This window comes from Venustampulla echinocandica, assembly GCF_003357145.1.
Source record: "Venustampulla echinocandica strain BP 5553 chromosome Unknown scaffold_0, whole genome shotgun sequence".
NCBI classification, from domain to species: domain Eukaryota; kingdom Fungi; phylum Ascomycota; class Leotiomycetes; order Helotiales; family Pleuroascaceae; genus Venustampulla; species Venustampulla echinocandica.
This window is the reverse complement of record NW_022474205.1, coordinates 788,659-813,736: the sequence shown is the minus strand read 5'-3', so window position 1 is coordinate 813,736 and position 25,078 is coordinate 788,659. Positions and strand designations below refer to the sequence as shown.

The 25,078-nt window shown below is 46.6% G+C and overlaps 10 protein-coding genes across 10 annotated transcripts; 7 read left to right on the top strand and 3 right to left on the bottom strand.

Moving 5' to 3' along the window:
- Window positions 1–135: 135 nt before the first annotated feature.
- On the top strand, window positions 136–549 carry BP5553_00245 (putative SnodProt1; the record flags this gene model as incomplete). Its single annotated transcript, XM_032008868.1, has 1 exon — window positions 136–549. The coding sequence occupies one exon, from the start codon at window positions 136–138 to the stop codon at window positions 547–549; it is 414 nt and encodes a 137-aa protein (XP_031872922.1).
- A 326-nt stretch (window positions 550–875) lies between these two features.
- Window positions 876–1,365, top strand: BP5553_00244 (Thioredoxin-like protein; the record flags this gene model as incomplete). Its single annotated transcript, XM_032008867.1, has 2 exons — window positions 876–1,100; window positions 1,159–1,365. The coding sequence occupies 2 exons, from the start codon at window positions 876–878 to the stop codon at window positions 1,363–1,365; spliced, it is 432 nt and encodes a 143-aa protein (XP_031872921.1).
- Window positions 1,366–2,270: 905 nt separating this feature from the next.
- On the top strand, window positions 2,271–3,870 carry BP5553_00243 (uncharacterized protein; the record flags this gene model as incomplete). The annotated part of the gene is made up of 3 exons (XM_032008866.1): window positions 2,271–2,591; window positions 2,640–3,618; window positions 3,674–3,870. The coding sequence occupies 3 exons, from the start codon at window positions 2,271–2,273 to the stop codon at window positions 3,868–3,870; spliced, it is 1,497 nt and encodes a 498-aa protein (XP_031872920.1).
- A 619-nt stretch (window positions 3,871–4,489) lies between these two features.
- On the top strand, window positions 4,490–5,749 carry BP5553_00242 (CK1 protein kinase, variant; the record flags this gene model as incomplete). The annotated part of the gene is made up of 4 exons (XM_032008865.1): window positions 4,490–4,501; window positions 4,563–4,635; window positions 4,684–5,172; window positions 5,220–5,749. 4 exons carry the CDS (start codon window positions 4,490–4,492, stop codon window positions 5,747–5,749), a joined length of 1,104 nt encoding a protein of 367 aa, XP_031872919.1.
- A 1,277-nt stretch (window positions 5,750–7,026) lies between these two features.
- BP5553_00241 (uncharacterized protein) lies at window positions 7,027–9,566 on the bottom strand (the record flags this gene model as incomplete). Its single annotated transcript, XM_032008864.1, has 6 exons — window positions 7,027–7,112; window positions 7,175–7,375; window positions 7,431–8,191; window positions 8,237–8,331; window positions 8,385–8,534; window positions 8,586–9,566. 6 exons carry the CDS (start codon window positions 9,564–9,566, stop codon window positions 7,027–7,029), a joined length of 2,274 nt encoding a protein of 757 aa, XP_031872918.1.
- A 1,067-nt stretch (window positions 9,567–10,633) lies between these two features.
- Window positions 10,634–12,620, top strand: BP5553_00240 (putative Glycolate oxidase; the record flags this gene model as incomplete). Its single annotated transcript, XM_032008863.1, has 3 exons — window positions 10,634–10,935; window positions 11,018–11,404; window positions 11,459–12,620. 3 exons carry the CDS (start codon window positions 10,634–10,636, stop codon window positions 12,618–12,620), a joined length of 1,851 nt encoding a protein of 616 aa, XP_031872917.1.
- A 730-nt stretch (window positions 12,621–13,350) lies between these two features.
- On the top strand, window positions 13,351–14,805 carry BP5553_00239 (Uncharacterized protein; the record flags this gene model as incomplete). Its single annotated transcript, XM_032008862.1, has 5 exons — window positions 13,351–13,662; window positions 13,715–13,799; window positions 13,854–14,392; window positions 14,465–14,605; window positions 14,671–14,805. 5 exons carry the CDS (start codon window positions 13,351–13,353, stop codon window positions 14,803–14,805), a joined length of 1,212 nt encoding a protein of 403 aa, XP_031872916.1.
- Window positions 14,806–15,423: 618 nt separating this feature from the next.
- BP5553_00238 (uncharacterized protein) lies at window positions 15,424–17,414 on the top strand (the record flags this gene model as incomplete). The annotated part of the gene is made up of 5 exons (XM_032008861.1): window positions 15,424–15,443; window positions 15,707–16,523; window positions 16,586–16,689; window positions 16,752–17,038; window positions 17,092–17,414. 5 exons carry the CDS (start codon window positions 15,424–15,426, stop codon window positions 17,412–17,414), a joined length of 1,551 nt encoding a protein of 516 aa, XP_031872915.1.
- Window positions 17,415–18,170: 756 nt separating this feature from the next.
- On the bottom strand, window positions 18,171–20,307 carry BP5553_00237 (uncharacterized protein; the record flags this gene model as incomplete). The annotated part of the gene is made up of 2 exons (XM_032008860.1): window positions 18,171–20,228; window positions 20,281–20,307. The coding sequence occupies 2 exons, from the start codon at window positions 20,305–20,307 to the stop codon at window positions 18,171–18,173; spliced, it is 2,085 nt and encodes a 694-aa protein (XP_031872914.1).
- A 2,941-nt stretch (window positions 20,308–23,248) lies between these two features.
- Window positions 23,249–25,038, bottom strand: BP5553_00236 (Uncharacterized protein; the record flags this gene model as incomplete). The annotated part of the gene is made up of 5 exons (XM_032008859.1): window positions 23,249–24,008; window positions 24,064–24,556; window positions 24,608–24,687; window positions 24,741–24,787; window positions 24,835–25,038. 5 exons carry the CDS (start codon window positions 25,036–25,038, stop codon window positions 23,249–23,251), a joined length of 1,584 nt encoding a protein of 527 aa, XP_031872913.1.
- Window positions 25,039–25,078: the final 40 nt, after the last annotated feature.

The following is a 25,078-nucleotide window of genomic DNA, read 5'->3' as shown; positions in this document are numbered from 1 at the left end:
GGGGGGGGGGATATAAGAACTCGGAGAAGTCGAGTTCTGGACATGAAAATCGCCAAAACCAAACTCCCAAAACCTCTCTCTTTCCTCGCAAAAACTTCAAAAACAAGCCACAGTCGTTTCATAACACAAACAAAAATGCGGTATTCCATCTTCTCCGCCGGCGCTGCCCTCCTCACCACGGCATTGGCAGTAACAGTTTCCTACGACGCGGGCTACGACGACCGCGGCCGTTCCCTCAACGCTGTCGCTTGTAGCAACGGCAAAAACGGACTCATTACCAAAGGCTTCACCACGCAAGGCTCTCTGCCCTCATTCCCTCGTATCGGAGGTGCCTTTCCGATTGCTGGCTGGAATGATCCGAATTGCGGCACGTGTTACAGTCTGACTTATGAGGGTCAGACCGTTAACATCCTTGCGATTGATCATGCGGATGGGGGCTTCAACATTGCTGAGTCGGTGATGAATACGTTGACGCGTGGACAGGCGGTCTTCCTTGGGAGCATTCAGGTCGATTATAAGCGTGTGGATAATTCGTTGTGTGGGTTGTGATTTGGTTGACTAGGGCCGAAATGGGATCTTGAGTTGGGCATTAATGATGTAATGAGAAATGGGGTATTCACGATAAGGCTGTTGTTATGTGAGGCTGTGAACAGAATGGATAATGTAATTGAGAACAATATATCTTGAGCTTTTTGGTGGTTGATCTAGCTACTCATGAGCTAGCCTAGTTAGGTCTAGTGTTCTTTTAACCTTTAAGCCGCGGGGCTTTGTCTAATAAATCGACTTCCCATCTCAGAACTTTGATACTCGATACCACCACATTATTCCCATCGCCCCCATAACACCCAAATCCACACGAGCGGTATACCAACAAGATGGGAAGTGTAGTGCTACCACATCTTCGCACTGGATGGCATGTTGATCAGGCGATTCTCAGTGAAGAAGATCGTCTTGTCGTCATCCGCTTCGGACGCGATGCAGACCCCGATTGTATGCGGCAAGACGAAGTCCTCTACCGTATCGCCGAAAGAGTGAAGAATTTTGCTGTCGTCTACGTATGCGACTTGGACGAGGTGCCGGACTTTAAGAGCATGTACGAGGTAATTATGCCCGAGCTCAGGCAACAGCTATAATATGGAAGCTAACTCCTGCCTACAGCTATACGACCCCATGACGATCATGTTCTTCTTTAGGAACAAACATATGATGTGTGATTTTGGGACGGGAAACAATAATAAGCTGAACTGGGTGCTGGAAGATAAACAGGAACTGATTGATATCATCGAGACCATCTATCGTGGGGCGAAGAAGGGTCGGGGTTTGGTTGTGAGCCCGAAGGATTATTCTACTCGCTATCGATATTAGGTTATCGTTTTGAGAAGCGAGCGTTCGTTGCTGCTCTTCATCGCTACGATTGTCTGTCACAGCAGCAGGGAGAGACCAACAAGTTGAGCCCGAGTGATTAGGAGTTAGGGGAGGTCTACCGATACTACAAAAGCCATTGTGGCGCGGGCAGGGTCTGGAGTTTGGTTGCGAGCGCTGAGGATTTCTGTAGGTTATATCAGTGCACAATAAAGCTGTTTTGCTAATACCCCAATGGAGCGCGAAAGCGCGAGTAGAATCGGTTCGCATGATGAGTTCACATCAACCGTGATCACTAAGTATGGTCCCGCGAATGTCGCTATTGCTACATGCCAAAGCTTGGATACTTCATTGAAGGCTCGGGCAGTGCACAGTTGAAACCTGTGAACATCCTCTATTCGCCATTCGTCAAACGTGGTAATCTTGCTTAATCTCTGCTCACTCCTTGCTCTCAAACCTGTGGTATTTGTTACTTCTCGAATAATTCTTGGAGAATGGTACAATTGCATTAATAGAGTCTAGATTACTGGCCAACTCTAATTTGGCGATGTTCCGGTACACTCTTAATTCACCATCGGCCGCTGGAAATAAGTCGACTGATACGGAGTAGTCCCACTGCCGTGCTACTAGTAACAATATCTACTAAGCCTTGTTGTTGACATGCCGCACTCCCATCGAACTTTACTAATACATGACTCTTTGTGGTCATCCTAGGCACTGTGCCTCCTGTCAGGGCCACTGTTTGTTGTTTTCCCTTTTCCCTCCTTTTCTCTTTTTCTCTTTGGCTCTTTGTTCCTATTCGGGCCTAGCGCGTTCTCATAGTAGCAGTTTGTGAGGCATCCCCTCTTGGATCTTACAGTATATGTCAGTTGCTTCCTACGATAATTTACTACCTCTTCGTTATCACAATGTCCAGCACTCAAGAACAGATACCACCTCGTCGAAAAAGACAGCGCGCTGAAGCAGACCTGTCGCTTGACGATCAGTCAGAATCGCAGCTTCCAAAGCGGCTTAAGTCCAGCATAAAGCTTCATTCTGCGGAATTCTACGATTCACTCTCAAAGGTGTGGCTCACTCGCCGAGCGTTGAAGGAGCTCGATCGACGAACAAGTCAAGCCAACAGTCCGCAACAGCGTGCTTCTACGCTTCGACCCATAACACGGAATACTTCGGACAAAATACAGAGATTTGCTAGAGACGGTGGTCCAGAGCTTTGCGATCTTCGAGGGGTAAGACTGAGCTACCCAAGGATATTAGTGCATTTATAACTTCTCCAGTATCCTTCACCACGCTCAATGGGCTCTAGCAACTCCCTCGAAAGCTGGCAGACCAAATCCACAGCTCAGACTAGTATAGGTACACTGAAGACCACAAGATCTTCTGCTTATGATAGCGATTTCGAACAGCATCTGAGAGACCATCACATCCATTTGAATAACCGAAGGTCCAAACCAGGAAACTTAGGAGAGCTCCGTCAAAGACTATTACAACCAAGACCAATTCTTTCGCCATCTCCCTTCTCTGACGATGCCTATGAGGATTTTGAGCTGAAACACGAGGATATAACCGAAGAGGGGGAGATAATGCAGCACATAGTTCCTATAATATGTGGGAATTCCAATATCCCAAATAAGCAGAACCTGCTATTTACACGGCTCTACCCGATAGCTAATGGGACCACGGTTGCTGGCAAACCCGACTTTTACGACGGAGCTCGACTTGACGACATCAATAAACAGGTCCAGAAAGACTTGGGGCATTTCATCATCCCCACACGCCATCCAGCCGCTCCGGTAGCACCCAACTTCTTCTTAGAGGTTAAAGCCCCAAGAGGAGCTGCAAATGTGGCGAGACGGCAAGCTGGTTACAATGGCGCTTTAGGCGCGAGGGCGATGCATCTGCTGCAGTCGTATAAACAGGACCAGTCAGTCTACGACGGCGATGCCTACACAATTACTTCAACTTATCACGCTGGGACTGGCACGCTGCAGATATACATCACTCATGCTACCAAGTTGGATGATGGCAATACCGAATATCACATGACTCAGGTCGATTCCTGGGGCTTGACTGGCAGCCCTGATAGTTTCCGACGCGGTGTTACGGCTCTCTGCAATGCCAGAGATTGGGCCCAGGAACAGCGCGATCGGTTAATATTGGATGCGAATGAAAGAGTGAGGTCCATGAACGCAGAGGCAGCTCCTTCCGAGTCATCCCGTCGTAGATCCCATAGAACCGCATCTGTCGCAAGCGGAAGTTCCCAAGGATGATTCACAGTTATACACAGATTCATCAACTGTCAAATCATTAGATTACAACCGCCCGTCGGAAATGGTGGATGGGTACCACACTGAAGAGGCTGAGACGTTGTCTAATGAACTCGGGGCCGACACGTCCTTGAAACCTAAAACCTCTAGCAATGTTGCAAAGGTATCGGACAAGTCCGTTTCTAAAGCTGCGCGCCATAGTGGTGACGAATCCCGGCAGAGGCGTTTCTCTCAGAGATAAGTTTGGGTACGATGTCTACATGTAAATTCTGGTGTTTGGTGTCTGTCGGATAATCAAGGGTCTGGAGTTTCTCGGCCTTCGGGTTAGTCAAAGCAATAGTTCCTACTAGCTTAATTTGATATATTACTTGTCTTTGATACTGTTAATTAGTCCCGCTTGCATTCTATGAGCGCGCGTTCCATAGCGGGGGTGCGGTAAGAGCTGTCAAAGAACATCCATTGTTCAAAGGAGTTTTATTTGTTTTGCTCTGTTCAGAGAACGGGAGGCTATATACTCTAGGGGGGGTTATGTAAGGAAGCGAGCCCCTTTGTGCTGCCCCTTTGTTGGCGCTATAGACGAGGCAGGTTCTTCTCTTTGATAGGCTTGGCTTATAGTCTGCTGAATTAGTATTTGGCCACCCCAACCTCTAGGAGCCCTTGATGCTCTCCAGCGTTAAGTTCGGTATTCTTATACAATATACACTTTGCACACTTGGCTATTAGCTAGCGAATATCTTGAGAACGACTGATATCTTTTGCCTAGGTGCATTGGCAGCTGATTGCCTTGTGTTGCCACTACACTTTTCCCGATAGCCAACATGCTTCATAACAATCGACGCGGCAATCAACACCCGCCCAAAATGAAAGCTCTGGTCTGTAATTTCCCACGGCTGCCTAGCATATAGAAGCCTGCCAACTGACGCCCTTCCACAGGACATTCAAATCAAGAATAAATATCGCGTTGAGCGCAAGATTGGAGAAGGAGGCTTCGGTGAGGTCTACTCTGGTAGTTGCCTAGTACCATCCTGGAGATAGCAGAGACTGACTGTGAAAGGTATCGATCTCAACACCGATGAGGAGATCGCTATCAAGCTCCAATACATCGGAGACAACATGCCTATTCTTGAGCGAGAGGCCGATATCTACAAGGATCTTTCTGGCGGGGTCGGCATACCATGCGTCCGCTGGTATGGGGAGGAGTGCGACTTCTATGCCATGATTTTTGATCTACTAGGCCCGAGCCTAGAAGACCTTTTCAACTTTTGCGACCGACAATTCTCTCTAAAGACGGTACTCCTCCTTGCCGACCAATTAATCCCCCGCATCGAATATATCCACTCTAAATCCTATATCCATCGTGATATAAAACCCGAAAACTTCTTAATGGGAACCGGCAAGCTTGGAAATCTGGTACATGTCATTGATTTTGATACTGCAAAGGAGTACAGAGATCCAGAAACGGGAGTCCATAAGCCACGTTACGATAATTGCAAATTCGGAGGAACAAGCCGCTATGCTACCATTAATAATCATCTTGAAGTCGGTACGTATAAATATATCCCGGTTATATTGTGACTGAGTGTGACCTAGAGCAATCCCGCCGCGACGACCTCGAATCCCTTGGATATATGATGATTTACTTTGTCCGCGGCTCTTTGCCCTGGCAAAGCCTGAAGGCGGCGACGGAGGACGAGAGAAACCGGTGCATTAAAGAGAAGAAGATACACACCTCGATCAAGGAGCTTTGCCGTCAGCTCCCAAAGGAATTCGCAACCTATCTCAATTATGTCCGTAATTTGGATTTTGACGAACCACCTAACTACCCCTATCTTCGTAAACTCTTTAGCGATCTCTTCGTGCGCAAAAAATTTGAGTATGACGATGTATTCGACTGGACGATTAAGAAGTACTTCATGATTCATGAGTGCATCGACCCGCCGTCTACAATTCAAACCCGAAGTACGACAAAAGGTAATAAGAGTCAATACTCTTCCGCTGAAGCGGCATCTGGTGGTCAGTCACGTCCTTTGTCAGGTCAATCTATCGGTCAGAGAGTCTCAAAACGCACTAGGATTGGAAGATTAGGCAATCCAGGGGCTTGCAAGAAACGACAAACTTAGCGACTCGAATATCTTCCGAGGGTGATAGGTGTTAGAATATCCACAGCGTGTATTATACTCGATTCATTGCGAAAATGCGCCATCGCGGTCCATATCGTTTATATTGGCATCTAGCTGTGTTCTAGAGTTGGACTGTAGGAAAGAAACTCAGAAAAGGACCTCTACTTCCTGCACGTTCGGCAGGACAACATCAGATCGATTCATCATAGCAACTGTTATTGATCGTACCAGTGCTGAGGCCATGGCACTGCTAAACAATGGACAATGCAGCTGGAGTTCAGGCCTCCTCGCACCCGCCCTTAGCTTATCATTCTTCTATTTCTTCAGAATCTCTTCTGAAGGATGCGGCTGCCACATTAATAGCCACAAATCAGTTTACAGCTAGGAACGCCCCTGAGAGTAGACGATACTCCGTGAAAAATTGTTCTGGCCTTTAGGCTGACAGTTGGACCGATCCCGCTGCAAATCCTGTCCAGGGACTCGGGAGACTCTCGAATTCAGGGTTGACCCGGAATCTGGATTGGCATCTTAGCTTGGTTATACTATTATCGGGAACAAGATTGGCAAATATTAAGTAGGGTTGGGATGGACAGTTGTACAAAGCTGTGAATCTGGGATACGATCGGAGCCTTCCGGATCAGAAGGGACAGCGTTCACAGTAAAGTAGTAGCACTTCATTTTGTTCCTTTTGCAAATGCTTACACGGGCCACTTTCATCATATTTGTCGGGGGACTCTCTTGTTACATCCAATCTAGGTCTCCACTTTATCGGAATTCAGGCACAATCTTGAACGTAATCAAAGATGTTTATCAAGTCTTAAGGACGAAGGCGACGAGACATAACCATGATCGATAGTAGACGTGAGAAGCATTAGCGACTACTCGAGTAACTAGTAGAGGGCAACTCATTTACACTTTCCTTTTTTTTTTTAATATATTATTAGTCCTTTTCGCGCTACAGCTTGTTGTTTATGGGTTGTTTATTCCTTGACTAAACTCGGAAGCGCCTCAGGTGATAAATCCCCCTTTTTACTTCGTTTATATCATTTTAAAGGCCCACTAGGCTGCTACATTTTTCTCAATTAACATGGCCTATATTGACAGGTTGAACGGCTTCAATATTGTCTCGTGTTTATAAAGCTCGCCATATCTGTCGATTAAAGCCAAATTGGTTTTTAGCAAACGCATAATCGTGTGACGGACTATGTCGTCGCCACACCATGTAATTTTCTATTTTCACACAGTCATTAGTCAGTTCTGTGTGTAGAAAGACGACCTTAGTAAGCTGGCGCACGATGAGCTTTTCGATCGCTTTCACAAACAGTAGCCATGACCCGCATTACGGCACCCATTCGCGGAGTAACTGTAATTGAAACCTTTAGCAAAGCTCCGCAGACAGTAAGGGATAACGGGAGACAAGCTTACTTCCCCAGACCCACGTATCATCGAAGAAGTCAGCCCATAGCCTTATCACTTTAGCTGCTAACGAAGTGCTACCATCAAAGCTAATGTCCGCGCTGGAAAGAAGGTCTATGACGTCTTCGAGAATTTGCCGCTCTTCGAGATCTAGAGGGTGAGAATGCTGCTGGCATTCCAACTTGTGAATCCATCGGGTCACAAAAAGCGCTACACGATGGAATTTCAGTATTTGAGGCTGCTTGGGGTTAAGAGAGAGTCTTACCGCAGTTCCAATCAGCTATTGCATGGTCGATACTCCACTTGAAGGCCGCCGTTTTCATAACTAGCAGTTTCCCAGCGTTCACTGAGGTAAATAGTCCATCAAGTGCTTTACGAGCAGTATTCGTTACCAGCGCTGTCCGATTCTGGTCACTGCAGATATATGTGTGGATATCCCTCGCCGTGTCTTCGAAAGTGTCGCTCAGAAGAATCAAACGGTTCAACGTTTCCATTCCACCACACGTTCTAACGTATGCTACTCGTAATAGAGCATGGCCGTTTGACCGGCGGGATCCTCCAGGGTCATCGAGAGCTTGCTCTTGTTCTAAATGGCGATCGGCGAACAAATTCTGACATCGTTCAAGCGCGGATTCAGCCTGTTGCATGGCCGCCGCACGCATCCTCTGAGAAACATGATCGAGATCGAATAAGGCAAAAGCCTGTGTGCATTGGACCAGGTGATATATGTGTAGGTTGACTGCTTGAATTACGATAGTTGTGGCAAAAGTTGACCAGGCTAGTGCCGCATCTTGAGATCTGATCTGTTGCTTAAATAGCACATGATTTACAGCATCAATGACTCGAAGTGATGTCGCCTTAGTTCGAGATGCCACGAGCTCTAGCCATTGCTTCGATGACGAAGCTTCCCAGAGAGCCTCTTCATGGGGCATCTCGATATCTGCATCAGGAAGCATGTTGATTCGCGGCGTTGTATTGTGAGTTATGGTGACGAGACTGTTTAAAACAAAGATCCCACAAAGAAGCCTAGTTTAGGTCAGCAAAGTGAATTAGAACAGTAAGGATAGAAACCTTTTCGAAGTTTCAATTTCTACCCAGTTGGCCCAGGACAGAGCCTGCACAGGATTGCGAGTCTTCTCAAGATCGATCCTTCGGATGGTATATTCCTTTACTATTATCAGCAAAACACACGTAGCCATGATGCAGGTTGGTGACGAACCATTGACAGATACTCTAGTGATTCAAGCGCAGTCCTGACAACAGCAGGGATCCCGCTGAATGCTCTTGCGAAAGCCAACAGGAACTTACATTGAACCACCCATATTGGCGAAGGTGAGGACTTGTACGTCGACGGATTAAAGTTGCTTATCTATATTATTTTAGTAAGGAGCTAGAATGGTGTAACATGAAAAGAGCTAACCGAACGGATGGCTTTGTCCGCCCACTGCTGAAGAGATGCAGAATGCTTTCGTTCGAGGCGATATAGAGCACCTATAGCACATATGGCAAGGATGAGAGGACTAGGCACTTGTTCGAGGTCCAAGGAAGCAAGGTGGAGAATGGGATAATGCTGGTGGAAGCAAGACTGATAGCTCGATAGGAATCTTTGAAGAAGACTAGTGGACGGTAACTTTAAAGTTTTACTCTGGCCCGAACTCAAATGCTTCTCAAGGTCTTCCAACAGTAATTGTCGTATACGATCGTTCAGTACTAAAGACGGTGTGGTGTTTCTCCCTGTCTTTTTCGGAGACGAGAAATGGTCAGCTGAGCAGACCGATCCTTGAGACTCTGGGCCGTTGATTTGGCTAGAAAGTTTAGACATTTGTAGATTATCGCTCCTGGATTGTGGGCTGTACATCTCCACCTCGATTTCTTGAGAGCCCATATTGTTATATGGATAAGCTTTGTCGACAGGCAGCTCATGGGTAGAAGTTGCGTTCGTAAATTCGTTGGACTCTGGATATGGTATGATTCTAAAGAAATCGAGATCGTCGAATATTGGATCTAGGATATGCGGAGGCAATTGGCTATGCGATTTTGTGTAGCTGTTTGTATGAATATCTCCATTCCGCACTCCCTTATTGCTTGCTGAATGGGACGGAGCCAAGTGTGTCCTGAGTGAGAGCTCATCAGCTGGGGAAGGGGCCGAAGGGCTGGTTTCCGAATGACTGTATGCAACATCCGTTATCAGATGTGAAAGTTGCATTTCCCTAGGGTTGAATGGGAGGTTAGCACTTAATCCCATGTCGTTGTAGAAGCCATCCATGCAATCCAAGTCGACATTATTCTTAACCCCTGACGATCTAGGAGACCGAGGAATATGTACAGTGCTGGGACGAGTGTTCTTGGGTTCTTCAAGGCTTAAACCTGCGTCAAGGCCCTGTTGCGAGGGAGAGTTCATGGGTTCAGAGGGTGGCACATCTGATGAAACTTGAAGCCGAGACACCGATTCGGTCTGGTGGACAGGTGCTGTATAGATATCCACATGAAGACTTTTCTCATGGCGACTAACAAGATCCTTCCGTGCATACCAATTGGGGCAATATCTACATGGAAATGGCCGCTCGCGTGTATCTGCGAGGAAGACTTTCAATGGGGGAACTAGTCATGAATGGGAGAGGTTACACCTACGGCTTCGCTCATGTCGCGCGCAATGCTCCCGCCGCGAGAAATTTTTGTGGCAGATTTTGCAGATATGAGCTTTCTTACTCGATTTTCGGATCTTGGTCGGCTTTACATTGGACGAAGAGTCGCTGGGTGATGTGGAAGGGGCTGGGGAAGGTATGCAGCTCACTCCTGGCATGCTGGATTGAAGCTGGGATGATTTTATGTGAAGAATTGTAGTTTCGCGGTCAAGAAATTGTAGATGATAACAAATAATAGTACGTAGTTGGTTAGAGAGTAAAATAAAGCAAAGTAAAGCATACGTTGATGTTGATGTTGATGTGCCCTGGCCCTGTTGAGAATGGGTATTGGTATATGGCTGTTTTATTGGTCGGTTTTGCATGTATGCCCAGGGCCTGGCCAATAACAGTGGGGGAAACGCGATCGGGAAAGCCCCAGGGCCGGGCCGATGCAGGGCCGATGCGGGGACGCCCCAGCTTTCGGCATTGGCGCTGCGATATTTCGTAAAGAGTTACTTGTTCTGAGCTACAACATAACCTTGGTTACTACGCACACGCGTGCCGAATTGTGTCTTGCAATCATATCTTGGGCATTATCTCCACAGTTACGAGCATGACGAAGCCATGCTAGGTTTCTTCATTCCCTCCCCCACATTGTGGCAGATATCATGGACACGGTCATGTGGGGGCAGCATGCTACATTGCTACTGCCGAGTTGCATTTGCAACCCAATCCCATTAGTGGCAAACTCAGCTAGGGATAAAGAGGGCTGCTTGCTGCAGCTCTCTCTCATCTCAAAGAACCCCATTGCTGCGATTTTCTACAGTTTCAAGCTACCACCACAATGCCATCAGAATCGACTCTTTCAGTGAGAGGCTCGAAGCCAACGCCTCTTCTTTCAGAGGCCTCTCACGACGGTATTCCCAAGCGGATGGAGCAGGATGCGAAGCGGGCGAAGGAGTTGCTATATTCCAATGCAACCGTTCCTGACAGCATTCCGCGGCAGAGGGAGGTCCCGAGACTTCCTCCGAATACGACGCGAGAGAAGTTTGACGCGGCCATGGCGGAGTTAAGAGAGAGACTCGGAGCGGCCAATGTTGAAATTAACGATAAGCCGTTGGTGGATGGGTGGTATATGGAGCATCCGTATGTCTTTGACTTCCTCATGCGGGGATATGATCAGAGGATTATGCTGCAGCATTGTAGAAGGCTCTCTAACCCATTGTAGAAACACACATGATGCATTCCATATTGCACACCAAGAAGATATGGTTTGCAGCGCCGTTGTATATCCATCCAGCACCGAAGAAGTACAGGCTGTCGTTTTCTGGGCAAATAAGCATCTCATTCCGATCTACCCAATTTCCATGGGAAGAAACATTGGGTACGGTGGAGCAGCCCCTCGTGTTCCTGGATCCGTTGTGCTTGATCTTGGCCGCCGAATGAACAAAGTGCTAAAGATTGATGGGAGCAGCGCCTCGTGTATGGTGGAGCCGGGTGTTTCCTACTACAAACTGTACGAGGAAATTCAAAAGACAGGCTTGCCTTTGTGGATCGACTGCCCAGATCTCGGTGGTGGAAGTGTTATGGGAAATGCACTAGATCGTGGAGTTGGGTTTGTGCCTCACCTGTGCAACTACTTTACATTCGATGGCTGACTTGACTCTAGTTACACTCCTTATGGAGACCACTTTTCTTACCACTGCGGTATGGAGGTTGTTTTACCAACCGGTGAGCTTTTACGGACCGGAATGGGTGCTCTCCCTGGGAAGGATGGTGCAGACAATCCTGTGTGGGAGTCATTTCAACCTGCCTACGGTCCATATTCCGATGGAATGTTCTGCCAGAGTAACTATGGTATCGTTACGAAGATGGGTTTCTGGCTCATGCCTGACACTGGCCACAAGACATATATGGTCACATTTCCACGCGACGACGATTTCGAACATATTGTAGAAGTTGTCAGACCTCTGGCGCAGTCCGGGATTTTTGGAAATATTCCGCAGCTTCGCCACGTCATTCAGGAGCTTGCTGTCACTGGAGAAAATAAACGCAAATGGTATCAAGGCAAAGGCCGGATGCCAAGAGATGTTATTTCTAAATGTGCCAGTACTCAACCATGTGGAGATGTAGCGTGGGTCTTCTACGGCTGTCAATATGGTGACGAGATATCTATTGAATCTCAGATGAGCAAGATACGGACGGCCTTCGCCACTGTCAAAGGTAGCAAGTTTCTCTACCCGGACGACCTTCCGAAGGACCACTACATCCATTCTCGCAGTAAAGTTTTCTCGGGGGTCCCAGTTCTACGAGAAGTCGACTGGCTTAACTGGGTCCCGAACGCGGCGCATCTTTTCTTCTCCCCCATTACGCCTACCAGAGGCAAGGATGCACGGATCGTCCACAACATAATTGATACATTACACCAGAAATGGGGCTTCGATCTCTTTCCAACCCTGACAATTTCCGGCCGTGAGATGCATTACATTACCAACATCGTCTATGATCGATCGGATCTCGACGCAAAGCGCCGTGCGACCGGGCTTATGTGTGAACTCATTGCTGCATGCGCCAAAGAGGGTTATGGCGAATACAGAACGCACATTCTGTTTGCTGATCAAGTTGCTGCTACCTATGGGTGGAACAACCAGGCGCTGCGCAGGTTCAACGAGACGGTGAAAGACGCCCTGGATCCGAATGGTATTCTCGCGCCAGGTAGAAATGGGATTTGGCCGAGAGCATACCGAGGGAAGGGGTGGGAAATCACTGCAAATAATAGGGACGCCCAGGGAATTTTCTCTCTTGGATCCGAGACGAAATCGAAACTTTGAAGATGGATTTTGATAGCTGTAATGTCATTGGGTATATAGCGTGGTAAAGGGGATCAAATTGTAGATATAGCATTATTTAACACTACAAAATATACAATTGATTAGATACTTTGCAATTATTTGCTTTCCATAAATTGAGCCCTTGAGCGGCCCTAAACTCCCCGCTTAAGAGTTGGAAAAGACTTGTTACCGAAGATGGGGTATCTTACTTATTCAGTAATGAAAATGATGAGGTTGCAATGGAAACGACGTTGCTAAACGAGTTCCTTGAATCACTGAAGTTATCGCATCATATGTACAAGGACCCCTCCACGCTATTCGGATTTATTTTGTGGTCTATGTACTTCATATTTAGGATGGTATTTGGGTGATTAGGTGGAGATATAAGCACGTGGTGGGTGAGTACCCCTAGGTCTAGCTGATGTGGGGGCAGTAATCTTGTCCCCCACATTGCCAGATTCTAGAGTCGTGGGGTATATGGAGGCAAATTATTGCGGGGGTAAATAGTAAATAATTCCAGCCTATATTAATGGTTAATGACTTTGGTCCATTTCTAAACAGCTGAAGCAACGCGTCATTACTTGACTTTTTACCTCAGCACCGAAAACATGACTGAGCAAAACATGAAAGGCAGGCCACCATCGCTCTGAACATTTTCGAATGCAAAGAAGACTAACTATTCTCCATAGTCATCATCGTTGGAGGGGGCCTGGGAGGATGCGCGGCCGCAATGGCCATGCATTATCAAGGTTTCGAAGTTCAAATTTTCGAGAAAATACACAAATTTTTGCGGTTAGGTGATTCTCTAGGACTGGGCGAGAACGCGCTCCGGTTATTGGAGAGATGGGGTTTGCATGACAATCTGGTTGCTATTGGCAATAAATCAGAGTTTATGCAAATTCGACACTGGAAGAGTGGTGAGATTATGGCACAGCAGCCGCTTATGGATATGGCTGGATATATCGGACACCGCGGAGACTATCATCAAGCATTTCTTGATAGAGTTGCGGAGCTGGGAATCCCAATTCATATGGGATGCAATGTAAGTTCTCCTCGCAGCGCCCCCGACAAGGAACTGACAGACAAACCTCAAGGTTGTATCTTATGACGAGTTTCAGCCATCAATTACTCTGGAAAACGGCGAAGTTCATAAAGCTGATGTCATTATTGCCGCTGACGGTACGCCTTCCACAAACCGATGATTGACCACAATGAAATTAACCTGTATTCAAGGCATCAAGTCGCTTGCTCGTGAGCTAGTCTTAGGCTTTCAAGACAAGCCGAAGTCGTCGGGTTACGCATGCTATAGAGCGTACTTCAAGGGCGAATTCCTCAAGGAAGATCCCCTCTGCCGCGAATTTGTTGAGAAAGAGTGTGTGAATATTTGGATTGGACATGATGTCCACATGGTCCAGAACACCCTGCGGGATGGCGAAGAGTTCAACTGGATTCTAACCCACAAGGATACCACAGACATCGAAGAATCATGGTTTCAGCCAGGAGACATGGATGATGTCAAGAAGATTATTGAAAACCTCGACCCACGGATAGCGGCTGCCGTCAAAAAGACGAAGGAATGTTTAGACTGGAAAATATGCTATCGCGATCCTATCCCATCGTGGATCAGCAAGAGTCACAAAGTCGCTCTTCTTGGAGATTCCTGCCATCCTCATTTACCGACCAGCGCCCAAGGAGCATCTCAGGCAACAGAGAGTGGTGCAGTGCTGGCACTGTGTTTGAAGTTGGCAGGCAAAGATAATGTTCCACTTGCTGTAAGGCCACTTCCAATTTTCGACTCTGTTCTCACTTGTGCGATGAAAATTCTAACGTTCCTTTTTTTGTAGACAAGAGTGTATGAGAAGCTACGATTCGATAGAGTGCGCAAATGTCAGTTGAATGGAGAGGACGTTCGCGATAGGTGGCATAGCGCACTCAAAACCGTCGAAGCTGGCGAAAAGCTTGATCCCGAGGAAGTGATGATTAGAGTAAGACTGTCTCTTTCTATTCATGTCACATCCAAACCGCATAACTGACATCCTATGATATATAGAACCGCTGGTTGTATCCATTTGATGCTGAAGCAGACACATTGCAGAGGTGGAATGAGGTTTCGGCTGTCGTTGAAAAGGAATTGAGGGAGAACAAGATCACTCCATTGTTCAACGTGATGCCTGTACAAGCATAGATTACCACTTGGTTCTTCCTCAAAGTGAATGTATATAAATATACTTCCATAAAACCTTCTATTAATGTTCAAGAATATATCGTTCTTGCCTTGTAGCTGTGCAATTTCGATGAAGAGTTCATGATGTAGAGCGCGACGCGAGAAGGTTGTGGGGCTTTTCTGTCGCGCTGCCGAGGTTCTCCGCAGTTCCAAAACTTGTATCTCCCAACGGCACACTTCAATGACAACTCATCATGCAATCACATACAACGCCGCAATCAAGATTTACTGAAGTCTCTGCGAGAGCTTGTTGCCCGTCATGCCCAAAGACATTCTCCAGAAGGACGCATATGCTCCGCCACGCACAGCAACGTATTACCCCTATCAATACTACTTTCTTCTGATGACTTTACTTATTGATAGCTGGTAGACCACGCTCGAAAACCTTTCTGCTGCCAGTTCTGTTCTAAGGAATTCGTAAGAAGGTATTCAGTGACGACCTCCTCCTAGTTAAAATTCCCACAACCATGCTAATACATATAAGTGACACACTTTACAACCATTACATTGTGTGTGAATACCGAGGCGTATTACCTATTCCAGCATTCAACGCTACGGGCCGCAAGAAGCACGCTTGCAATGAATGCTCCCGTCTCAAAGTAAGATGTGACTATGGGACACCGTGCTTGAGGTGCACACGGTTGAGAAGGCAGTGCCTGAGATCTCAGCCGCAAGGTAAGGGTTCTATTCCGGACTTCTCTATTTTACTTGTTGAGATATAAAACAAGTTTCATAGCTTTCTAATCATACCTAATATTTAAGCTAATGAGATTTTGGCAAACGGTGTAGGGTCATTAGATTCAGATATTTTTACAGGCACTGACTTAAACGTCAATCGCAATTCTATACAATTCCTTCTCAGAGACTCTGGTGGAGACAATTTCACGGAATGTTTTCCAAAGTCAAAGGAAGACAATGATTCCCCTCAACTCGATCAAACTTTGGACAGTCCTCAACTACAAGACTCACAATTCGAAGAAAGCTTTAGCCAAAGTCCCTTGCCTAGCACCGATTTGGACTTCGAATCGCTATTTGAAAGGTTTGATGCCCAGGAAAAGGATCATTCGATCTTTCATTGGCCTTGGGTAGAATTTCCGAACCAATCCGGGCAGTATCATGGAGGTTTGATACAAAGTCCGTCTCCGAATAACACGCCTGATGCTCTCAAACCACGTTCAACAGAGATAAGGACCGAGATATACAATGCTATTGGCAGCCTCAACATTCCAGAGGACGAGCCCCGACTCAAACCTACTTTTGAAGCGTTGGATATTCTGACGCCTGAAAGGATTCACACGTTTATCAAACTGTACTTTCATCATTGGCACCGACATGGGCCCATAATTCACGAACCAACTTTCGAGCCATCGAAAACAGCTCTGCCACTTCTCCTCTCAGTTTTCGCCATCGGTGGAATGTATTCTAAGGACCCGCTAGAAGTCTCCATGATGAAATTGCTATTGGACTTCATAGAGATAGCAGTCTACAGCAGTGTTAGGATTGAAGACGATTATGAGATTAAACAAAGTGCTCCAACCGGCAAAAATGATGAATGTGAGGAACAACGCCAACTGGAAGAGTTCCAGGGTGCTTATCTCATGGTTGTCGTTCAGTACTGGGCAGGAAACGCGATGGCTAAGAAGCGAGTACGACAACAAAGATTCATGAGACTGGTTTCAGTACGTCCTTTAAGTTATCCCCTGCTCTTTTATTTAAATATTGACTTACTTTGTGTCCCTAGATAGCCCGTTCTAGACTGGCATTAACAACACAGCATCAGGTCAATTTTACCCTATCCAACAACCAAGACTTTCGTTCGTGGATTAGACGAGAATGTATATTGCGGTAAGTTGCTCACTTCTTAGGAGAGGCTTGACTCGGTTTGCTAATACATTCTCAATCTCAAGAACAATGAATATTATGATGACTCTTGACAACGCGTTTGGTATCTTCAACAATCTCCCACCACACTTTAATTGGAGCGAATTAGATTTAGAGCTCCCGTGCGAATCCAAATACTTTGAGGCCACAAGCTACGATGACATGCACGATCGATCCTGTTTCCCGCAGAGAAAGGCAAAGGTTACAGAAGCATTTCAGTTGTTCTTTCTCCAGGCAAGTCCACAATCGGATCGGTTCGATCCTGTCGAAAAAGGAGCCTTGAACATGTGGGATCTACAGATCTTAGTACATGGTGAGTACCGACTCCCAAATTTTGTATTCTACTAATAAAACTGGCACGTGGAGTATTTTACACTTTTGTCTGGCAACAGCTCTTCGGAAATCCAGTGGCAAGCGTGCTACCAGACACCCTCAATCCTTTCATTGCATCCGTCAAATTAGCTCTGCACAACTGGAAGAGGGTTTGGGATGAGGTGCAATGTGGTATTGCACCTGCTGAGCTGTTAGCAATGGGATTTCCAGGCTCAGCTGAGAGATATTGGCTTGTCACACGATTTGTTATCCACAGTTTTGAAAATAATAGAGGCAAACCTCTAGTGCCGATCAAAGCGGACGTTGATGATACTGGAGCTCATTTGAAGCCCGCAATGTCATTGATACACAATTAAGAATCGCCTAATGTATGAACAAAGCTACTAATTTCCTTCTTTCCTTACGCATGGTTAACTAAGTTAACTAACGGCTTTTTGCGACTAGGAAAAATTCATGTACAATCAATAGAAATTAGAATTGCGTGCAAATCTAGGAAAAGATAACGAAGGAATGCGAAGCTTAGGAGATATACACTTTCCCTTTTAGAATACTTCTTGACTCTGTTTTAGTCTATTAAAGGGAGATAATTAATATTATATAGATCGGGTTAGTATTAAGTAGCTAAGGGTCATAAAATCTTAGGTTATAATATACTCTTGATAATTAAGTATAATTCCTTAATATCTTTGTCTTCCCTTTTTAATTAGACCTTTTTATAATATCTAAACTATCTAACTACCTAGGTAGATACTTTTCTTTAGCTTATTATATGAATAATACTTCAAGCTGTTTTAATATAAATAATATGTATTATTAAAGCATTTATTGTAAATATTAGTAAAGTAGTTTATTAGCATGTAACCGAGGCCGTATTGCAGTAGGAGAGCATTGGGAAAAGAGTGCCACCAGGAGAATTGCAAGGCAGTAAGGAAAGGGGGGAGGTGAGGGAAAATGGCGAGATATGTGGGTAGATGTGCAGGATGAAAAATGAACACATTGAGCTAGATGAGGTTGAGAAGAAGGGGTGAGAGAGATGAGTCCCAGAAGGGAAAATGTGATACCGTAGGGATAAGAGGCGTGAGGGGTTAAACCATTTTCGAATGCTAGCTAGCTTATTGAAGTAGAATCCGCTGAAGCGTTGGATCTTCTCCTTCCCAGTCCTTTAGCTTGATTGAACCTATCGTTATACGAGTAGATATGTCTCCTTCTTCCTTGATCAACATAACATGTCCAATGTTATTCTTGGTATAATCAGAAAAGAAACTTATTTTTCTACTACTACTAGTAGGTTTCTTTGATGCTGATATAAGAACAGCTAAGTAGCCCGTCCAATCTGTGATAGCGAAGAGGCGGTCGCGTTCATATTGGGGTAGAGAGATTTTCGTCCAGATGATAGCCGCTGGAACTGTAAATGCAAGAATGTGCAAAGCTATCACTTCGTGGGCTTCAGGGGAGTCTGCAGCAACCAAGGAGGGTTTACACGTAGGTAATGTTTGAAAATCAGCCTCCTCGCCGATATCTCTGACTGCGATGCTCCTGCGATATGAGTTCGTGACAATTTCTGCGATTTGGAGTTGGCATTTCAATTCTTCAACCACGAATTCAACACTTCCGATCCAGCCAACCCATGACCAGCTGGGAAATTGGTGACCTCTTCTATCCTGTCCTCGGCGTGTAATCGAGCCGTCCGTTCCTTTCCATAGAAGTGCGTTGCCGAAGTGAGCATCCGGAATGCCGTAGATGAATCGAGTATTCCACGGCTGCTCAAGAGCTGCTAAGATACCTGAAAACGCATTCAGAATGTCCGAAGAATATGATAGGTGTCGCTTGGTATAGACACTGACGAGACGTTTGTAGGCAATAAGTGTGTTATCCCGTCTATCCTCTGCGCATAAGTTACCTGGCAATACGTAACTCAACGGATTGAGGTAATCAAGAACATAATCCTGAGGGTAGATTCCGGCTTCTGTCTGGGGAAAAACCGGGGCACCTGTCGAATCTCCAAGAGGGTCACTCTCACTCCATGTACCAAGTCCACAAGTGAAGTAGATTTGATGTTTGGAAAAATAGAGGCACCGCTTACTCAACACTCTTTCTTGGAAAGTCCAGCCCCTGGTCTCATACTCAGAAGTCCGAAGTGCATTTGTTAACGATGGTCCAGAAATAAAGATATCCATGCCGCTGATCGAAGCAGTAGATTGGGTGAAACGAGTCCCTGCTCGCACTCCGGGTAAGCTTTCGTTGGCAGTAACTCCGGACAGAGACGCGATAGTCAAGAGCGCGTTGTTGTAAATTAGGTTCATCTGCATGATGCTGTTGTGTTTTTGGTTTGCATCGTCTTGCACAATGCAAATGCTATCTACCCAGAGGTATCGCTCACCCAACGAGTTCACTAATATCATTGCATCGCGAACCACTTGTGGTAACTCAACACTGTTCATGTCAAATGCCCCAGCGCGGTTGAACTCTTGGAGGCGTGCTCTTGTAGTCTTGAAGATTGGAACGTTCCCCCAAACGTAGCTCAAGGCACAGTATCTCCAGGACGTTTGTCCTGAAACTAGTCGACTTCTAGCAACGTCAATAAGGAATATGTCCAAGGACATATTCTTCCCCGCTGGATGTAATCTGGTCACGGACATGTCGTGCCGACAATTATGGGTCTTCTCACAGGTGGACAACCAATGGCGAATGAGTTGGGGTGATATCTGATCCGGAGAATTAAATCGAGGATCCTTTGGAAGAGCACCTTTAGCAATGGCCGCACGAATTCTCCTAATTCCAGGCAGGTTGCTGTCCGATATATTCCTAACAAACCCCCAACTGAGGCCCGCTACTTTGATTTGAATCGCGTAAGAATTACTATACTTCAGATCTTCGCCAAAAGCAGAAAAGTGACCTCTAGATTCTTCAAGACCCAGTGTGAGAATTGGAATACCTTCTACACCATACTTCTTCTGAATTGCAGCAACATCGTTACCGATATGTTTCGCAATTAGAGTGCAAAGTTGGCAGCGGGGTCTCGATAGGAGCTTCTCGGGACGTCCATAGTTGTAGTCCAACCAAACTTCTTGTTCTCGAAACGCCTTAATTACTCTTCGACATTGATCACACAAGTTATACCTCGGAATCCATTTACCAACGAACTTTTGCCCGGTAGCGCGAATAATCTGCTGTGGGAGGTCAGCGAAACCTAAGACAGCTGTGCTCCCAACCACTGCCTACTTTCGCGCGAGAAGGATGGATTTCCATGTCGAAAGCAAACTTGCTAGTACTTTATTCTGGAGCTACCTTTTCATTGTTTCAAACGATGCGGATGATTTGGGAGTGTGTGCTGAATGTTGTTGAAATATTTCTGGGTGACGTGAGTTTATGGAGCTGAACTAGACAAGGCTGTGCACAGCTACCACACGCAGGCGCCTCGTGTAGAACTTTCCCAATGAGCACTGGGCTACTAAATAAGACCTGTACTCCTTGTTGGGCACCTCTAAACACCAATTGCATGTTGCGCAGGAAGCATTTCGCATCCAAACCTCCAAAACATAGAGGAGCACTAGAGTCGCCACGGTAATCGAATAATCGCAAAATTACATCCATCCCATTAAAATCATCAAGATCAGGATACGCGAGCCTCTCCTCGAAATAAGTATAACCATATTCCTCAATACCATAGCCATAACCAGAGACTTTCCCTGAGCCCTTCACTCATAATTTTCCTGCTTCGGACAAAACCTTCGATGTTTCAAAATCACGCCCCGCTTTCTTTTTCTTAAGATACAACTTCAAACTTTGCATAAAGAGCATCTTATCCTGGTCTTATTGTTCCACTTTCCCCTCGAAATGATATTCATGCCATTCTGGGTACGGCCTTTTTCTAGCTCTTCAAAGTGCAGCGTCGCATAATGCAACTCCGAAAAAGGAAAAAGGTTATCGAAGAAGTCATTACCCTAGCATAATTTGGTCTGGATATCGATGTGCAGAATATGGTTGTTGGGGCGTAAGTCGATTAAACATGTTAGCAACATGTTATAGAGAACAGTTGCTTGTTTCGATATGAATATCGCATGGTGAAAATGACTGTTAATGTTGAGTTTGATGAATTCTAGGTCCCCTTCATTCTAACTTCTCATACAACCATAGTTCCAACAGTCTCGCGATCAAGGGCTGCTGCCTTGCGCCTACGACACGTTATCGCGTGCAGAGAATCTCATGCCACTCTGCCCCAACTGTCACGCCGCGTTCGATGATATAATTTCCGCATATGGTTATTGTGCCCACGGATCTCAGCTTTTTCATAGACTGGGAGGAAAACGACGATGATCGCCGCACTGAGGTGGCTGTGGCCAGAGGGCCAAGTGCCTGGGCGCACTGTCCCAGAAGCCTGTGACTATTTGGGGAATTTTCGTGTTTGGCAGTTTTGATAACGTTGGCAGCTTTGGGCAATAATCCGGATATTAACAAATATACGCGCAGAACCGGGCTGGCGGCCATACGGTAATCATCCACAGGGCCTGTATGGGAATACTCCGGCTCGCCGCGAGGGCCAGGTCCAGAGTGTGGGGCCACACAACTAATATCCGCGCCTGGCTTCCACGCTGACCCAAATATCCGGGCTGCGATCAGTGCACCCCCCAGCCAACTTGCACTCGGACGAGGGGCCTCAGCGAAGGAAAGGGAAGGGGAAGGAGGGAAGGAGGGAAGGAGAAATAGCTTGGGGACTTCTGGCTGAAAAGTATGCCGAATTTGTCTATATACTTAACGCCCATCTGCTAGGCCTCCTCGATATTGAGATCCGCTCTCTATAGGTATTTAGTTTTCAAGCCTTTGCTTAGATCTCCGCTTCTCTTCTATAGTAATACTTTATTAGGAGGGCATTTATTCTGCCTTATACTCTCGATATGTCACTCACCTTGGCACTACATCCATACGTTATCGGCTCATACTTCATACCGCGGAGAGAGTTGTCGGATGAGTGGCAGCCGTGTGACGGTAGCCTAGAACGACAATGTGCTATTGATAGGTATGTTGTTGAAGGGGCTGACACATGCACGGACAATAGGACGACAACAACAGGAGGGCGGGGATGTCCGGCAGTACGTCGGCAGGGGCCGGCAGGGGTCGGTAGCGATCGGTAGCGATCGGGTAGGGAAGGTGGTAGAGGGCAGGGGTAGAGGTGGGTCGGCTACTTGCGGAATATACTCCGGACGGAGTAATCCATTATGCAATCGCAGGGTTCCCCAGATCAATACAGGGGCTGATTTTCTTCGTATTATAAGACATTATCGACGATGCTATCACATGTAGACCACTATAAAAGGAATTAGTGCGAATATAAGTAAATGTGCGTGTGGTTATAAAAGCAATTAAGCATTTGAGCCCGAAGGACGGATGGAGTTGTTTATTACTAGATATGCATCTTGTTTCCAGGGGGTGACCCCCTCGAGTTCACACCGTAGACCAATGTTGGAAGCAATAGGCGACGAAATGGCAGTAGACCTGTTAGCGTACCTGGGCAAATATATCATGTCGCCAAGTGACATACACATGCTATTGGAACACAGTAAAACGTCTCGAAGGAATATGCCGGATTGTGCTGGAGTGAAAAAGCTAGTTGAAGTTCCGCACTTTAATAATTCATTGTAAATAGTGGCACTTCATAGTTCATGCGGAAGCAATGCACGCTTGAATGTTTGGGAAATTGCCGCGAAGGATGCACAACCTCGTGGGTGAGAGCCTGCCAAGCCACCGGCGGAGACCAGCCCCATATAGTCAAACAGACCATGGACAGCGACAGAGGTGGAGTCTAGACCTACCTAGGGGACGCCGTAGTTTGTCATATTGTACGAATAGGATGCTCCCCAGTGCTCCGAGTCTATGTTTGATCTGTACGCCATCGAAACACTGCTAAGAAGTTAAAAATGGCTCAGAACGCGCCACCATGCCTTTTCAGCAGGGCCAGTTACTTCTCTCTTTCACTATTATCACATATTTTTAGAGTAATTTTACGTAGCAAAAGGTGCTCCCTTTGATGACTGCATTGTCGCTGTTCTTTCTATTTCGTAACTATCTAATTAGGCCAACTATCTATCCTACATGCAGCCCGCTACATATTCTATGAAATTGCTATCACCTCTAGGCGGTGAAGCTTGCACAAAGGGGTGGATATACACAATCCAATCGAGTCTACATCCTCCTATGCTGCATCCTTCGCCAGCACTTTCTCATCCAACGCCACCGCCTTTGGGCCCACGTACTCACTCTGGCGCCAGAACCACCAGCATGCGACAAATAATGTCAACCCGCCCGTGATAAGCGAGGACCAGTTCATGACGTCCAGTGTGAACGGAGACGCGTAGGGGATGCAGAAGATCACAATGAATACAATGATGTATAGGCAGGTGATGGTGTTGACAATGTACCCAAAAGCCCCATTCATCCAGAACCAGCCGGGTGTCACGTTCCGCCGGCGGCTGAGCAGATGTGGTAGGATGGCGCAAAGGAATGATAGAGTCGACAGGATGATGTATGACCCGACGAAGGCATTGAAGGCAATTGAAGATCCCACGTAAATGCAGCCCATAACTGTGCAGATGATACCGCAGAGGACAGTTGCGTTGAAAGGGTTGTGGAAGGTTGGGTGGACCTTCGCGAAGACGTGGCTGAAAGGGGTGGCGTGGTCGCGAGAGAGCGTCCAGAAGGTTCGTCCTGCAGTAATATAGCAACCAATGCAGGTAATGAAGGTGGGCAGGAAGGTCACGACAAGAAGACCAACAGCTCCAGGGTTGCTTCCTGTCGCTTGACGGTAGATGTAGGCCAGCGGGAAGGTGGAGGTCAGTTCGAAGATTTCGTCGAGGTCTTGGATGGAGTATAAGATGGCAATGAGATAGAACAACGCTGTGACAAATCCGATGGAGTATTGAGCGAACATAGCCTTGGGGATATTGCGACTCGGGCTGTGGGTAACATTAGTTGGATGTTGCGGTATTGAATCCATGTATAAAGACTTACTTGGGAATCTCCTCTGCGAGATGGGTAACGCAGTCTGGCGAACCCACCGCAAAAGCACCGTTGAGCATACCAGCCACGAAGACAAACCCATTCTGATTATAGCCAGTGAGGTTTTCCCAATTTCTCCAAACAAAATCATCTGATGCATAACCCACTCCGTTGACTTTTGGCATCACGGCGCACACGACGATGACGACGAGGACGCCAGCAATGATGAGGAAGCCACCGAGGTTGCCAACCGCTGGGAGCGCCTTGTTCCCAAACAGAACGACGAAACAACACAGCCATGTGCAGATGACATAGCTGATGAAGACGTGCCATGATTTTGCGACGAACTCTGGATGGAAGAGGGCGTACATGGAAACTGTTTGATTGGCTAGAATGGAGGAGATGGACGCGGCTCCAAAGACCCAGGCCAGGAAATTCCACCATCCGGCAAAGTAGCCACAAGGACGCCCATACTTCCCGGCAGTTATAGATGCCCAGTGATAAACTAAAGTATATCGTTAGCGTGGTACACTCGGCCGATCATGGAGCTAAGTACCTCCACTAGATGATGGCATGGAAGAAGCCAGCTCAGCAATAGACATCGCAACAAGCCAGTAAAAGACGGACACCGTAATGCTGCGGTTTGGTTAGCCTGGGTCAACATATCAATGAGGCTTCGAATGACTGACAATTCGTAAATGACACCTGGAGGCCCTCCATTATAGATTGCAATTACCTGCGGTTGGATTAGAATTGCTTTCTCGACACCAACAAACAACTTACGATACCGCCACCAATGGCTACCCACGTATTTCCAGTCGTGATGGCGACGGCGCAGAGACTCAGGAGCGAGAAGTTGCGCTGGAGCTCCTGGACGTGGCCAGAGGCATTGATCAACCCAGCATTTGATTGTTCGACGGGCGGGGAGGAATCAGTCGTCTCAAGGACAGCCACTCCCGCAATGTCCTGCTTCTGGCTCAGTTCCATCGGAGACCAGAGTCAATCAAATTAATAATGTTGGATGGGG